The 16,642-nt window shown below is 43.9% G+C and overlaps 1 protein-coding gene across 1 annotated transcript in view; it reads left to right on the top strand.

Annotated features, from left to right (window-relative positions):
• LOC308333250 (1-phosphatidylinositol 4,5-bisphosphate phosphodiesterase delta-3-A-like) overlaps window positions 1-16,642 on the top strand; it is a 31,049-nt gene that overhangs the window by 4,387 nt on the left and 10,020 nt on the right. The window contains exons 2-9 of the mRNA XM_080789519.1: window positions 4,640-4,695; window positions 5,818-5,929; window positions 9,032-9,260; window positions 9,962-10,091; window positions 11,291-11,516; window positions 12,848-13,049; window positions 14,048-14,192; window positions 14,515-14,667. Coding sequence (XP_080645645.1) covers window positions 4,640-4,695; window positions 5,818-5,929; window positions 9,032-9,260; window positions 9,962-10,091; window positions 11,291-11,516; window positions 12,848-13,049; window positions 14,048-14,192; window positions 14,515-14,667 — 1,253 coding nt within the window. The remainder of the gene's footprint in view (window positions 1-4,639; window positions 4,696-5,817; window positions 5,930-9,031; window positions 9,261-9,961; window positions 10,092-11,290; window positions 11,517-12,847; window positions 13,050-14,047; window positions 14,193-14,514; window positions 14,668-16,642) is intronic.

Below are 16,642 nucleotides of genomic sequence, written 5' to 3'. Positions count from 1 at the left end.
CTTTTGTCATTTCAGGTCAACCTTTGGTTAAAGCATACGTTTCAAGGGCTGGAATTTAAACCACAAGCTCAATGTTGCGACAAGCAGTGTCATACAGTAGACTGGTCATCGTAGCTTTGACTCATTCTGCTGTTTATGAATAACTCCACATGACATAATGCAGAGCCGGTTTGGACCACTGGTGGATTCATTCAAACAGACAACGGACATTTGGGGTTGGGTTGTTATGATAAGTTGTAGTAGTAAAGAGCAGTAACAGTCTAAAGAAGACAGCTTAAGAAATCCTCAGTACCAAGATTAATGTAAAATGTTTACAGGAGCCATCTGGAGACAGTTCTGTGGCATAACAGCAGTACAGTATACTAGTATGTTTGCTCATGTAAATATTTGTTCAACACCATGACCTAGATGTCCACACATTTGTTATAATACAAAGTTGTTCGGAAATATAACATCTGCTTTCTTGCTCAGGGCTTATTAAACACAAACATCATGTATGACATACATATGACAAATGCCTACTATTATGCACAGAATAATCGTCCGAACATCCGTATCGGCCAAATAAGTAAGTAAGCCTTGCCGAGCCATGGGGCCCATAGGGCAGGAGCCTATCTCCTGTTTCTTTACCATGAGGGAGCTTGATGTACAAGTACACCCCCTGGACATGACGCTAGTATGTCGCAGGGACTTAATCCCAATCCAACCCTTGATGCTGAGTGCCTAGCAGGGAGGCACTGGGTCCCATCTTTCAGAGTCTTTGGACCCGGCCGGGGATCGAACCCCAGTCCCAGGGCGGACACTCTAACCACAAGGCCACTGAGCTTGTTGATTGCTATCAGTGTACTGACAAATAAGATGCCATTCACTGATGCCAGTGGCCGATGTTTATCTGTTGATTGAATTTGTGTTCATTGACAGATAGTTTGATGCAGGGCTGAAATACTTTAACACTATTATTTTTATCATAAAGATTTATTTGTTTCCCGGGGCACAAATCACAGTGCTTTTATTCATCGACATTACACACAACAAGGCAACATGTGTATGTCAAAAGGGAACTAAGATATTGAAAGAATAGTTGATATGAGATAATTTCTTACACATTTTATGTACTGTAAAATCCACAGTAAAATGTGTTAATCTAATCCTGAGTGTACCATTATTTTGTTTATAACTGTACATTCTCGGAGTGACGATTTTTCTGTGCATGTATATAAAGATGTTATGGTATGTGTTTATGTGGACATCTCAGTGACGATTTTATATCCAAAAGAGGTATGTGTTTATGTGGACATCCAATGTGTGTTCCCTGTATGAGTCCTGTGTATGGTTGGATTGAATCTTACATCATGCAAAGGGCTCCATGCAGCCCCGGTGACTCGACCCTCCGGCAGACAGCTGACATAGCAGATAGCATGACCTGCTCACTGTAAGCCCTACAATTGCATGTGCCAATTCCCCCCCTTGAGACAACGACAAAGCCTAACTCATTCTCTGCCGTATGATGGTGTCACGTGCAAAGAAGAACTGATCTACATGCTAACAACGTGTCGCATCAGTTCTTTTTTGCACTCGACAGAGACTAAATGAAGCTTATGGAACCCATCAAGGGCATCCCACAGACCCTGGCTTGGGGAGCCTGCGCCTTGTGTAGAAATCACAGTGCTTAACAGGTTTCCTGATGCATGACTTCCTAAAAAACATATGTGAGTTTCACATGGATAAATCAAGCACATTTTAAATGCCTCTCTAGTCCGACTCTCATGATTACTCCACAGTTAATTTATCTAACAGGCAGCAAGTGGTATGAATATTGTGACTGGACTAGAACACTTAGCTGATTGCATGATCCACTTAGTTTCTCCTTACTCCCTTCTCTGTCCTGTCCAGCTCTTGTCTCAGTCTCTATGTAATGTATGCCTCATGTCATGAGCATGGCAGTTGGACAGACTCAATGCGTTCTTCGCTAACTTCTTTCCCTTCTCTTCCAGCTTGGTAAAATCATCATCATCATCATCATCATCATCATCTCTCTCTCTCTCTCTCTCTCTCTCTCTCTCTCTCTCTCTCTCTCTCTCTCTCTCTCTCTCTCTCCCCCCCCCCCCCCATCTTTTATGCCATGCCAGATTTGACTGTGACTTAATTAGCCTACAGAGCACTCTGGTCAGATACACACACACCACACCAGCCTTTTCCCTCTCTGCATGTCTCCGTTCCTTTGAAACTTTTCATCCTTCCAATAGAGGATATGCGCATGCATAAAGTGAGTGGAAAATCGAGTGGAAAATCAAGTGGAAAAGTGAGTGGCAAAGTTAGTTTAATGTCATTTAACAAAGTCAAAGTCGTACGATTTGTCACACACGTTACCGCAGTGAAATTTGTTCTCCGCATTTGACCCATCTCTTGGAGCGGTGAGCCGCAGCCAAGGAGCGGTGAGCCGCAGCCAAGGAGCAGTGAGCTGCAGCCAAGGAGCGGTGAGCTGCAGCCAAGGAGCGGTGAGCTGCAGCCAAGGAGCGGTGAGCTGCAGCCAAGGAGCGGTGAGCTGCAGCCGTCGGGAATCATTTATACATCGTTTAATGCAATCAGATAGGACTTGGATATGGGCTGTCAAGGCCAGAAAGTAGCGGTTATATCCTCGCGGTTAGATCAACAGACTGGGTCAGTCCTTTGTGCCCTTGCATCTGTCTGTCCATCTGGTCCATCCAGCCTTCCCACTCTGCCTGTCTGGCACTTTGCGTCCAGGGGAAGTGATTGGGACAGGTCGTCAGCCACTGGGCCTCACCTGGGGGTGAGGAGCCTATATCTTGCAAGTATGATTGAACCCTACAAACCCTCCCGCGCACTCAGATCAGCCAACGCAGGGAAGCTGGAAGTACCCTCACTAAAAACGCCGGGACAACGCTCCACACGTCCCAAACTCTTCTCCCTTCTGGCTCCAAAACTGTGGAATGCACTTCCCATTGCAGTCAGAACTGCAGCATCACTTCTGTAGACTTAGATAGCATTTGAAACAGACTTATAGCATGTTATGTAGACAGCACTAGAATTGCATTGTATATAGTCATAGCACGCTGTAACATCTGTGCCCAGAGTCACATTGGTTCCTTGCATTTTTTGTTTGCTATGCACCATTTTTCATGTATTTTATTATTTTCTACCAATCCGTTGCGCTATGAAATGTTTCTAATTATCTGCTGGACTATATGCTACAAGAAGCCAGTTGGATACATGGGTTGCTATGGCAACCGGCAGTGATTGTGAAGCCCCGCCCACAGCTCACCTGGGGTTGATGGGCAATCACAATGTTTGGGCCACCTGGGGGAGTTTGACTCAGGCAGTGCAGAGTGAAGGAGCAGGGAGACAGACAGGCTGCTGCTGTGGGCAAGAGGAATATTTCCCATGTTCTTGCCTTTCTTTCCCTTTTGGATTGTTCCCTTGAATTTGGATTATTCCCTTGGATGTGGATTATACCTCTGGATTTAGAGAACTTCTTCCTTTCCTGGAGTGTGGATATTGGATATTTGACCAGACTTTCCCAAGGAGTTTAAGAGTGGCCAGAGAAGACTGGCCACACTCTACTGGTTTGGATTTGTGTTATTTTTGGGCACCTGAGTTTAGTTTGGACACTTTGAGTTTAGTTTGGACTGTGCTACCTTTTGAGAGTTTTATTTAATTTTGATCTGATTAAGTGAACATTATGTGATAGAGCACTTGATTTTCTTTTGATTTAATAAATCACAGTTTAAGCTTATTTGCCGATTTGTTTAGTGATTCTTATTCTGAACTGACCCACCACCTACCTCATTTTGCTATAATTGGTTTATTTAATTGTCATTATTGTAATCGTTATAACGCCATAGTACATATGTATAGCATAGTAGTATACATGTATAGTTTATATGTATAGTTTCATTATATAGATATTCCACTGTTACTTTCTTAGCCTACGCATGTTTCATGATAAATGCTTTTATGTGATGTATTCCCATGATTTTGTTCTTGCTTAATGTAAATCGCTTTGGATTAAGAGCCTCTGCTAAATGCCTAAATTGTAAATTGTATCTTCTCCTCCAGTGAGCAGCTGTGTTTGTTTGAGTTCCTGCCCTTATTTTTGCTTATACTGTACATTGACACACATGCACACACCCCATTCTACTCATCCATACACTGCATACAGTACTGATGTCTACCATTTGTTCACACATTGGTGTTAATTTTGTTTTACTTCATAGTATTTAAGTTTAAATAAATTACTTTTTTGGCATCCAATTAATGTGTGGACTCCCTCTTTATCGCTTACTCACCCGGTATTGTAATTTACATGTGACCACCTGTCTCTGGGTATGTACGAAATGGAGTATACTGTATGTATTCACAAACTGTATATCTCTCTCCCCCTCTCCATCTCTCCCTTACACTGCCTCCCACCTTTACGGTTCTTCCTCTGTTTCCCCACCTCCATCCCCCTCCCTCCCTCCCTCCCTTCCTTCCTTCCTTCCTTCCTATCTTCCTTCTTTCTTTCTTTCTTTCCTTCCTTCTCTCTTTTCTGCATTATTTATTTGCATCTTTGTCTCCCAATCTGTCTATTCTTCCATGTTCCCTTTCTCTCTCTCGATCCATACTTTCGTTGATCTAGGAGTGGAGGATAATGAAGATGTGAAGTTAATGTTGCAAGGCTCCTCTATGGTGAAGGTACAGACTTCCTGTCTTCTTATTCTTCTCCTTCTTCATGACATTTGATCCATGTATCTGTTCTCTGGGTCTGTACCAACCTCTTGACTCTAGAACACTAAACACGCATGATTTTCACCCGGACAATTATATTTTTGCAATTTTCATAATGATGCTGATGTCTGAGGTGGGTGGGTCTTTCAGTAGCTTCATGATGCTCAGTGACATCGTAGGTTTGTTTCCCTGCCCACATCCCGGTTTTTTTCTACAGTTTTTTTTTCTACAGCAGGTGAATTTCACCCGTGTTTAGTGATAGTGTGATACACTATCACCCACAATGTACTTTTAAATTTTTTAATTTCTTTCTTCACTGGACCAATCTCACATGTCTTAGGAATGGGTATACCAAAGGAGAAGTTCCTAACTTCATTTTTTTTTCAGGAATTCATGATAGGCCCCCCAATGAAATATATTTTTTTGTTTGTTGTGAAAAGTCATGATGAAATGAGTAGCTCAAGTTGCCATGTATTGCTGTACTTAATATTTTACATTTGGTAAAACAACTTTAGTGAAGTGCTGGTTTAAGATACATCATAACATGTCATGAACGAACCTCGTTTTCCATACTGTATATATATATATTATCTTTATTTCATGTGTTGAGTAGCTCTATATTCATGTGTTGAGTAGCTCTAAATTCTCCTGCTCTGTAGTACTAGTAAACAGAAAATGCATTTTCATTACAGGATGTGAATTTTATCCATAACTGGAGAAAGAACTCATACTGGATAAACAAATTAAGCAGGACGTACAGAGATTTTAAAAAATCGGACCTGGAGCAATCGCTCTCCTGATTGGATCAAATTGGTATTTGTTTACTAAAGAGCTGGAGAGATCTCTACAACAATGATTACTATAAGAATATAAAGATTTAACTTTTAACCCTAATGCCTGTTTTATACCTCATCGTACGATGGTGTCACACAGTGAAAATAGCAACAGATCCCACAAGCTCACAATGCTTCGCATCTGCCACTTTCACTACTTTCGTAGTTTAAACATTTTCGGCTATAATTACATGCCCAAAATAGAGACGCCAGGTTGAAAGTGGTTAAACGAAAACCATTTGTTCTTTTCTTGAAGGTGCGCTCTCCCCGCTGGCAGAAGAGACGCACTCTGAAGCTGTTGGATGATGGAGTCACGGTCTGGTGTCAGTCCCACAAGACCTCCAGCCGCGCCAAGGAGCTGCAGTCATGTGAGTATTGGCTCTGTGTGCGCCAGTGTGTGTGTGTTTGTGCTCGTAGATATGTTGGGTAGGTGTGTGTAGGTGCTGTGGCTGGGTTTACGTCAGTGTAACTGCACACGCGAGCGCGTGTGTGTTTATGTCACGTGTGTGTGGATAAGAGTTGGTGTTTATATGGATCAGCTGGTGAAATTAGCAGGTATGTTCCACTCTGTCTGTGCGTGTATCTTTACAGTAACACTACTAGTGTATATTATTTACAGATAGCCCTTAACTACCTGAACCCCAGCGTCCATATTCTGGGGGGGAGCAGATCTACAAGCTCACAATGCTTCGCGTTGACGCATTGTGAGCTTGTAGATTGGCTATTTTATGGCAAAGATATTTGGTGTAGACGGAAAAAGACTACAGGGGTTTAAGGGGTTAACGGTGGCAATATAAAGGCCAGACTTTTCCCCTGCTGAGGTACACTACTGTACATACTTAAAACCTGCTGAGGTACACTACTTACTGTACTGTACACTTAAAACATCATGATCTGTTCCGTGTTCCCTGCTGCTACAGTAGGTTGACGACAAGCACTTCTTTAAGACATCAGAAGGTAGTAAGTGGGAATCTCCTGGTCTGCATCCATAGAAATGGCTGAGCTGAGATGCGGGCGGCTGTACTGTGTTTGTAAGATGAAACATACTGTATAATAACACAACTTAGCTATAAATTGCACTTCAGTGTCCACGCGAATACACGCATGTGTGCAGGCACGCACACACTGGGTGAGCGTGCACGCTCGCACAGTGTGTGCAGGCACGCACACACTGGGTGAGCGTGCACGCTCGCACAGTATTCTCCTCCCTCGCAATCTCAGGGTCACGGAGCACAGATTATAAGTGTTGGGTCTATTTAAAGGCTGTGACCGACTGCAGCCCATCCTAACCGTAGATCAAACAGTCAGATTATAGGACATCATATAGTGGTGGGAGTTGGCCCAGCAGCCTGTGGTTTGGTGATATATGGTTACCATACGGCACAAGATTCGAGCAGGAGGTTGGCCTCCCTTAAATAGTTACAGTGCAAGGCCTTATAATTGCCACAGGAGTAGATTCCCGTATGATGTGGCACTGGGTGTGTCTCTCATGACACCCAGGAGTTAGCAGCATTATTACAGACATGCTCCTTCCATATCAAAGGGTTCCATATCAAAGGGTTACCCACACATTTGCCTACAGCTTTCAAATCACAACTTACTTTCTTTGCAGACATACACACTCATGCAGACAAACAGACAGACAGACAGACGGACATGGCAGTGGCACACACGCACGCAGTCCAACTTCGAAGAGACAAAAACAACAAAAGATAACCTACTTTGGCAGCCCTTGTGCATGCAAATGTCTGTTTGGTAGCAAACTACAGCATGCAAAGCGGCCTTTGTTTTAAATGGTCCCCCATTAACACGTCGGCAAAGTCGTTCACACCTATCGCCCGGAGATGCGCTGCCCCCCCCCCCCAATGCTAGTTTGCCCAGTCAATCATTTGATTGCGCCTGAAGGGAAATCAAACCTGGGATTTTCCAGTTACAGTACCACCCCTGCTAGCAGACGTTAACAATGTTCCATGTCTGTTCTCTCATATTTACATACAGTATTTCATGTAATGAACCCTAAAGATCTCTTTGGTGCCATTTGTACACTGTCAGAGTTAAATTAAGACTATGTACTATGAATGGTTATTACCAACGTTTGTGATATTTTGGATTAAATTGACTTTTTTTAAGTGGATCTCCTCCTGCAACAGTGTGCGAATATAATATAAGCAAACTCATACTGACGTCAACGTGCAATGTACTGGATGAACAAACACAAAGAACATAGTACAGCACTGTTTGTGAGCCAGAGGCAAATAGTAGTCTGTGGAAATTCTATTCTAAGGCTTGTGGTTACCAAGGTGCGTGCAAGGTCAAATTAGGCCAGTAATTGACAGGTTTTATTTTTTATTTTTTACAAAAGCCGGAAAACATAATTCTCTCTGCACATCTGGGCCAGAGCAACACTGCAGTTTTATTATTACCGCTGCAAAATAAATCAGACTAATTTCAAATCCTCTGCTCTGCAATTTAATGGATTGCAACACACTCACACTCGCTCACTCACTCACTCTAACCATAGATGCATGGACGGTACTCATCAGTGAACGCTAAACACACTCACACTTCCTGAAGGCTGGTCAAGGAACCATGTCACAGAATGAGCTGTTTGTGCAGCATTACCACTGGTGTATTTTCAATTGAAGGTGGACTGTAACACTCTGAGCTCAGTAAATTCAGTGTTAGACTCGGAAACCCAGATGTTTTTATTTCAAGGAAGACAAAATTCATTGTCAGCTTAAGAGCTCCGAAATAGTGAAATGTAATTTTCACTTTTCTAGGTAGTTTGTACATTGTATTATAGTGTGTGTGTGTGTGTGTGTGTGTGTGTGTGTGTGTGTGTGTGTGTGTGCGTGTGCGCTGCATGCATGCATGCATACATACATGTATGCATGGGACTTAAAAGCTAAGTGTGTTTATGGAAGTGTTTCACAGTAGACAAAGCAAAGGCTCAGATGTCATGTTATCTCTCTTCCAGTGAATGAAGAAAGAAGTCCGCACACAGGCTCTGCTCCAGTGGTGTTTTGTTTTATTTAAAACAAACATTCACGGCCGAAACGTTGTGTGCCTTAACTAATGGTGTTTTAAATAAAACAAAACACCACTGGAGCAGAGACTGCGGACTTCTTTCTTCATTCATGTATCTACCTCAGTAACAGAGGTGGAGTGTGTCCCTCTCTCTCTCTCTCTCTCTCTCTCTCTCTCTCTCTTCCATAGTCTCAGTAACAGAGGTGGAGTGTGTCCCTCTCTCTCTCTTCCATAGTCTCAGTAACAGAGGTGGAGTGTGTCCCTCTCTCTCTCTCTCTCTCTCTCTTCCATAGTCTCAGTAACAGAGGTGGAGTGTGTCCCTCTCTCTCTCTTCCATAGTCTCAGTAACAGAGGTGGAGTGTGTCCCTCTCTCTCTCTCTCTCTCTCTCTTCCATAGTCTCAGTAACAGAGGTGGTGTGTGTCCCTCTCTCTCTCTTCCATAGTCTCAGTAACAGAGGTGGAGTGTGTGCGCGAGGGCTGCCTGTCGGAGGCCCTGCGGCGCATGGCGGGCACGGTGCCAGAGGGCCGGTGTCTGACGGTGGTCTTCAAGGGTGCTCGCAAGAGCCTGGACCTCCTCTGTCAGAGCCAGGAGGAGGCCCAAAGCTGGACGCGCGGCATCCGCACCCTGCAGGAGAGGGTGGAGAACATGACCCAGAAGGAGAAACTCGACCAATATCCTTAGAAACCTTTGAGGAGGGCGCTGGCAGAGTGATTGAAACAGTGGAGAGCTTATGTTGCCTTTCTCGTCCCTGCCATTATTTTTGTGTTGTCCATGTGTTGTCCTGCCATGCCGTTTGTGTACTGCTACACTTAGAATGTGTTGCATGCAGCATGGCTCAAACATGGGACAGATACTGATTACAAACCTATACAGATACCATGAATGTGTACAGTACAGTATGTACAGAATGAGACTGTGAGTGAGAAGTGCTGAAGAGTGAGCTCTGTCAGCTGTCCCTCAGTGCTGACCTGAATGAAGAGCTGGTTGTAGAGACACACACACACACACACACACACACACACACACACACACACACACACACACACACACACACACACACACACACACACACACACACACACACAAACAAACGTGTGGACATGCAGCAGACTCACTCATGTGTACTTGATGATGTGGAGTAATTCAATTGGACAGTAGTCTCATTGTCAAGAGCACCTTGATGGTAGTGAATAGGGAGGGGTGAATGTTACTCTTTCACTTTCCCCCAGGCAGAGTTACACAGCTGCTCCCTTGGGATACAAACGGGATACAACCCTTTGGCCACAAGCCGGTGGCCACGGTTATATAACTTTAGAGACACTACTGTAGCTGCCATCTCTACGTTTTCTGTCCTTGACTTTATGTGTGTCACCTGGATCCATGCCTACCTGAGCCGAGCTGATGAGAACCGCGACGGTAAGATGAGCTACGAGGAGGTGCAGACACTGCTGCAGATGATCAATATCGACCTGAGTGATCAGTACGCACGCAACCTCTTCCAGGTGGGTGTAGACGCACGCACGCACGCACGCACGCACGCACGCACGCACGCACGCACGCACGATGATTCAAGTTTCTTTATTAGGAAAAAGACCCCTTGAGATGTGCCATCTCGTTTTCGAGGGGCTCCCTACACAGATAGATGTCACAATCATTATTGTACAGTACATGTAAACAGTAAAACAAAACAAATTACATACAACTAACATGGACAGGACAAAACACTAAACATTGCTAATCTTGAAAACCTTACAACCTCATTATGGCATTGAATCCAATCATATACTGTAACACATTATGAAAATACTACGTCCTATACAGTGAGTGCAAAAAAATATAATAAAATAATGATAATACAAAATTAAAATACAAAATTAAAAAAATAAACAAAGGAATAAACATGGTGATATAATGACGTTTACCGAAAGCAAGAACATAAAACTTTGAAGTAAGAAGACAGTGCACTTTTGAAAACTGGGAATGTTGAGATGGATCTAATGTTGTTTGGTAAAGTATTCCAGTCTGTGTAGGAGCTTGAAAGGAAAGGCATATTTATCAAATTCAACACTAACCAAAGGGACAGTAAAGTAAACCTGAGTGGAGTGTCTGGTACGTTGTGTTGAAGGAATAAAAGAAGGAATAAAAGCATCATGAGAGGCCTGGGCCATGGCTCAATAGTCCAGGCACCTTGGCTGGTAATCCAGTCTGGCAGCGTGCCGCGGGTTCGACTCCTGATCCCGACGGCCTTTACTGCATGTCTTCCCCACATCTCTCTCCCCATTTCCTGTCAGCCTACTGTCTGTCCCTCCATAAAAAATATAAAATAAAGGCCAAAGACACAAAAAAACATTAAAGAAAAAAAAGAAAAGCATCATGAGATTCATGACGTACGCATGCACACGCAACCTCTTTCAGGTGGGTGTAGACACGCACACGCACGCGCACACACACACACACACACACACACACACACACACACACACACACACACACACACACACACACACACACACACACACACACACACACACACACACACACACACACACGCATGCAAGCATAAAATAAATAGGTTGCTGTAGTGTAGAGAGGATAGAACCCTGTCTTGGCAGGTATAACGGTTTGACATAATTATTTAGTTCATTAACCTTCACAATACTTGTGTGTGATTCACTGCAATGCCGTTTCCCCACCACTGCAGAAGTGTGACCGCTCGGCAGACGGCCGCCTGGACCACGGGGAGATCGAGCTGTTCTGCAGGGAGCTGCTGCGGAGACCCGAGCTGGACGCCGTGTTCGCGCGTTACTCGGCCAACGGCTGTGTCCTGTCCAGCGCCGACCTGAGGGACTTCCTGAAGGACCAGGATGAAGACGCCTCGCTGGTCCACGCGCAGAGCCTCATCCTCAGCTACGAGCTCAACGAATGGGGTACGACGTCGTCGATGCATCACAACACACAGAGGGATGCTGTGTGTGTGTGTGTGTGTGTGTGTGTGTGGTGTGTGTGCTCGTATATCATGCAAATGTACAGTGTGTGCATGGGCAGCGTGTTTTATTCCAGGCTGAATTTGTATAGTCTGATAGCCGCTGGGAACAAACTGTTGTGAAAGTGCTACCAGTTTGTTCTGATGCTCCCTGGTCAGTGGTATCTTAGCTGTTGATACATTCCATCTCATTAATTTTAATTCACAGAAGTTCCTAGCTTTCTTTCTGAAAGCTAGGATCAGTCCCTTGGTCTTATCAGTATTGAGGATATGGCTGCCTGTAGTGGAATGCGATTAATTGTGTCCATTGAAACAGGATTGTTTCCCTTTATATGGGAGGACAAGCTGTCATGAGGGAAATATTCTAGTTCTACGGTTGAGGCTGCGAGGCAGCAGCCCTGGGGGGCTCCAGTGCTGATGTTCAGTGCTGTTGCTGATATTCCCACCCTACCCACCTCTTCTTTCCATTCAAGTGGGCACTGAGCAGCCCCACAACTGCCAGTTGTGTGACGGCCCTGGCCCTATGCCGGCAGCCTTGGTGTCCACCTGGCCCAACCCTTTTTGTCTGTTTTGTGTTTCACCTTTATATACTCACACAGCACATTTCACACAACCCACACACTGCAGACACAGCTGCATGATCACTGACAAGTTCACACTTCATACCTCTTTTATTTTTGGTTGTACAGTTCTTGCATCATTTTCACTTTAATTTTAGTTAAATAAACGTTTGACTCACGTGTGGTCTCCCTTCCTATGTATTCCTATAGCCTTGCATATAGCCAGACAATATCACAGTCTGGCTATGTGAGGCTAATGGTATTCCCCAGTATGATGCATTCAAGTCCTGAAAAAAACCATGACAAGAAGAACTAACAGTTCAAATTGCAATTACAATCATTTACAATTTAGGCATTTACAGTAGAAGAGGCTCTCTTAATCCAGAGCAATTTACAGTAAGCAAGGGCAACGCAAGGTAATACATGAAATGCATAGAAATAGTCATCCAGGATTATAAGTAAACCAAGAACCTATCATCAGTCTAACAGTAGAATATCCAAACAAAGTACAATAATCTGTACATCGAAAATATAAACACTATAGGATGCCAGGCTGGTCAACAATGACCTGGCGTCTGTCTGTCTACAAAACATGCTATCTAAATTACATTTTTAGCATTTGCATAAGCCTGCAAGGTTGTCTTGGATTAGATTTGTTTTACTACTTGTCTCTCCTCCTTTGTTGACTGATGTGTTTGTCTCTGGCCCAGTGCAGCCCAGAAGAACCAGTTCATGACGGCCAACGGCTTCACCATATACATGCTGTCCAAGGAGAACTGTGTGTTTGACCCGGACCATAGCAGAGTCTACCAGGACATGAGCCACCCACTGTCTCATTACTTTATCTGCTCTTCTCATAACACCTACCTCACCAAGGACCAGCTCACTGGAGACAGCAGCATTGAGCCTTACATCAGGTACTAATGGACCAGGTCATCAAGGTGCTCTTGATGGGAATACTGTCCAATGTCCTTTATATTCAGGTCTTGCAAGCATAATAGAATTTTAGAAATAGACATTGACCATATTCCTGGTCCTGGCATGGATCTCTATACTGGTCAAGTGACAGGTTGACAAAATAAACCAAATCTATTTTGAGAAACCATTGCTTAACTGTGCTGCGGCAACTACAATTATGTGGCAGTGCAGTGGTTGTGGACTGGTGCCTACTGTAGCCTACCATCAATTTCAAAACATTGTTTTGCTCAACCACATACTATCAAATGCATACAGGTGCACAGGTAATGAAAACCGTGGCTTTGTGTGTTTTACATGTTTTTGGTTTTGTTTGTGTGAAATTGGCTCACGTTCACATGATGTATGTTTTGGCCATAACATAGTCATATGCCAAGTACAACAACCCCCACAGCTGTGTATGTGACCTTGGCCAAGTTACCCCCAAACCATTTGAAGAGGGCGGGTTTGTTGTGCCTGACATCACCTGTTTTGATGTTGTTTTACCTGCTTGAATGTATTCTAGAGGTTTTTTAATGAAAGATGAGTGTAAAGGTCCCTGCACACTGGAGGCGTTTTCTGATTTTTAGCTGAGTTTTTCCGTCGGTTTTCCGAAAAATGTCTCCAGTATGCAACCACCTTAAGTAAGTGGTTTCAATTTCTAGGACCCCCATAACTCTCAATGTTACAGACCTGAAAAGGTTCATTTGGACTCCCCCTCAAGGAACCCAAATAGACCCGTTCATTTTACACTCTCAAGAGTTAAAGATCTATGGTTACCAACTTTCCATCATTTAGCTGGAACGTTGGAACCCCCTCAAGGACCACTGGTCTGGTGGTCTCCGGACCACTGGTTGAGAACCACTGGGGTATAGGATAACAACACCCCCCCCATCCCAAATGGATACAGTATGCAGTAGAGCAGTTTGTACACTAACTGTCCCCGTCCTGTCTCTGTCAGAGCTCTGAACCACGGCTGTCGTTGTGTGGAGCTGGACTGTTGGGACGGAGACCGAGGCGAGCCGGTCATCTACCATGGACACACACTGACCTCTAAAGTGCCCTTTGTGGAAGTCATTCAGACTATCAATGAGTATGCCTTCAAGGTGAGGGCAGCTATATTGAATGGATTCAACAGCGCTTGTTTCAGCAAGTACAGTACATGTGTAGAAATTGCAACCACTTTCACACAGAGACTTCGCAAGAACTGTATTATGAAGACAAAAACATTAGTTAGCCACTTAGAACCTGGCATCCCTAGCTTGGGCATGTCGTATCCCGACACACTGTGAGCTTGTATATCGGCTATTTTTGACATGTCCAATTTCACTTATAAGATGTTCAAAATTGGGACACCAAGGTTTAAGTTGTTAACATAGCTACTTATGTGATAATACCAGCACCCATCTGTGCCCCCTCACCTCCCAGGCGTCTCCCTACCCTCTGATCCTGTCCCTGGAGAACCACTGCTCCATTGAGCAGCAGACAGTCATGGCCCGCCACCTGCGCTCCATCCTGGGAGACAAGCTGCTGACCAAGCCCCTCAACGGACTGCAGCCAGACTGCCTGCCCTCTCCGGAGGTAAGGAGCATTGGATCCCTGGTTACTTAGACCGGTGGTTCTTTTGAACAAACTCAGAGTTACGGACAAGTGTCGGACATATAATGGTCCATGTGAAGTTGCCCGAACGGCCAAGCTGGCTCCAAGAGGTCTTTATTTTTCCCGAAAACTCCTCCACCAAAGTCCAGACAATTGTTCAGTGCAATAATCCTCAATAACAAACTAGATTACAGGCAACAAAATAAAGAAAGTACAAAAAAAAAAAAAAATACTTGGGCGACACTCCTTAACAAAACCCAAACAGGATGAGAACTCTCTTCCCCGTTATAAAACCGGTATACATTCCTAAATAATGCATTAAGTATAAATTAGCATGAAACTCAATGACAATTACTCAAAGCATAAGAAACACCCCTAATCAAGGGAATTTCCACCAGCAGTGCAGGGGAGACAACTAACAAATCAGTGAACATACAGTTTAACACACTAGTTTAAAACATTAGTCCTTGCATGTTGTAGAAAGCAGTTTGATGCATATATGTATGTATATATATATTATATAGGGCACGGGTTGCCCCGTGACAGTCCATTTAGAACCCCCTCAACAAACCCTGAGGGTACCTGGACACCACTTTAACAATATGACCTGGGTATGCTACAGTCACATTGTGTGTCTGGGTGTGTCAGGCGTGAGGGATAGTACAATCTGGTGAGCCTTCCCCGCTGCACACTGTTATTTGTATTATTATTATTCACAAAATGTTAAGTGGGCACATCATTTGTATTATTATTCACAAAAGTAGGCACACATGTCCAACTGCCTATTGGGCAGTAAGATAATCTCTGTTGTTATCTGCAAAACATGAGCCAGCCCACCATGGTTACTTTGACTATAATATATTCACACAGTAAAACATGAGCCAGCCCACCATGGTTACTTTGACAATATATTTACACAGTAAAATCCAAGTTTTAATTAGTCTTGTTATTACATTAAATTGACACTAAGGATTTACTGTGCATTATTAAACTTTTATTTTGTAATTCAGAAGAAGAGAGATCACATCACTAGGTGAGGTGTAATGCAATATTTTGCCGTGTGGGTCTGGGAGCTTGTTTCCAGGAGACGGTGAGTTTGGACAAGGTTAAAAATAGCTGATGACTCACAGGCTGTGAGAATTTCAATCTGGTGTGTCTATTTCACATCCAGAGGTTTTCCCCTGCAGGTGGAGACTGGAGATGCAGGCATGCAGCCATCTAGTTCTGTGAAGCATTTGCAAACAATTGCAAATGCTGTTAGTTGGGATTATATTATGTAAAGCAGATGAATGTTTGTGTTGGAGAGGACTTCTGGGGACCATCTGCTCTTCAGTGTCCCACTTATTCCAAATTTAGCCCATAATCGCAACCTATGGTCTGTGCGTGGGTATGTGTGTAGGTATGTGTGTTAGTGTTAACGTGTGTGTGTGCGTGCATGTGTGCGTGTGTGCGTGTGTGTGTGTGTGTGTGTGTGTGTGTGTGTGTGTGTGTGTGTGTGTGTGCGTGTGTGTGCGTGCGCGTGTATGTGTGTGCGTGCATGCGTGCGTGTGTTTGTTACTTGCCCCAGTAACCACAATCCCTTGAGGCCACTGCATAATATTTTCTATCATGCATTTGCATTTGCTCAGGTTTGTGTGTCTACCCTTCTGCAGGTAATATTGCATACTACTGGGCCAAACAATGCCATATTACTCTGAATCTCAAACTTGACGTGTGTGCCCCCACCAAATGGCAATTTAATTGGACGAACAGTTTCCATGAACCAAAAATTACAAATATTTGTTTGACCACGGTTCTGCGGAGAGGGAATGAACGCATTGGCTTCCCTAATTGGCCTACCCGAACCGTCAAATTCTGGATTCCCCCCTCCCCTAAAACATGATCATCAGGTATTATGATTATACTAGGAGGATGACTTTTTTCAAAAAAGTGCACAGAAAGTGTTCAAATGATGTTT

Source organism: Protomyctophum bolini (assembly GCF_963924005.1).
Source record: "Protomyctophum bolini genome assembly, chromosome: 18".
NCBI lineage: Eukaryota > Metazoa > Chordata > Actinopteri > Myctophiformes > Myctophidae > Protomyctophum > Protomyctophum bolini.
Note: the sequence above shows the minus strand (reverse complement) of the source record. Positions and strands in the feature narration are given on the sequence as shown.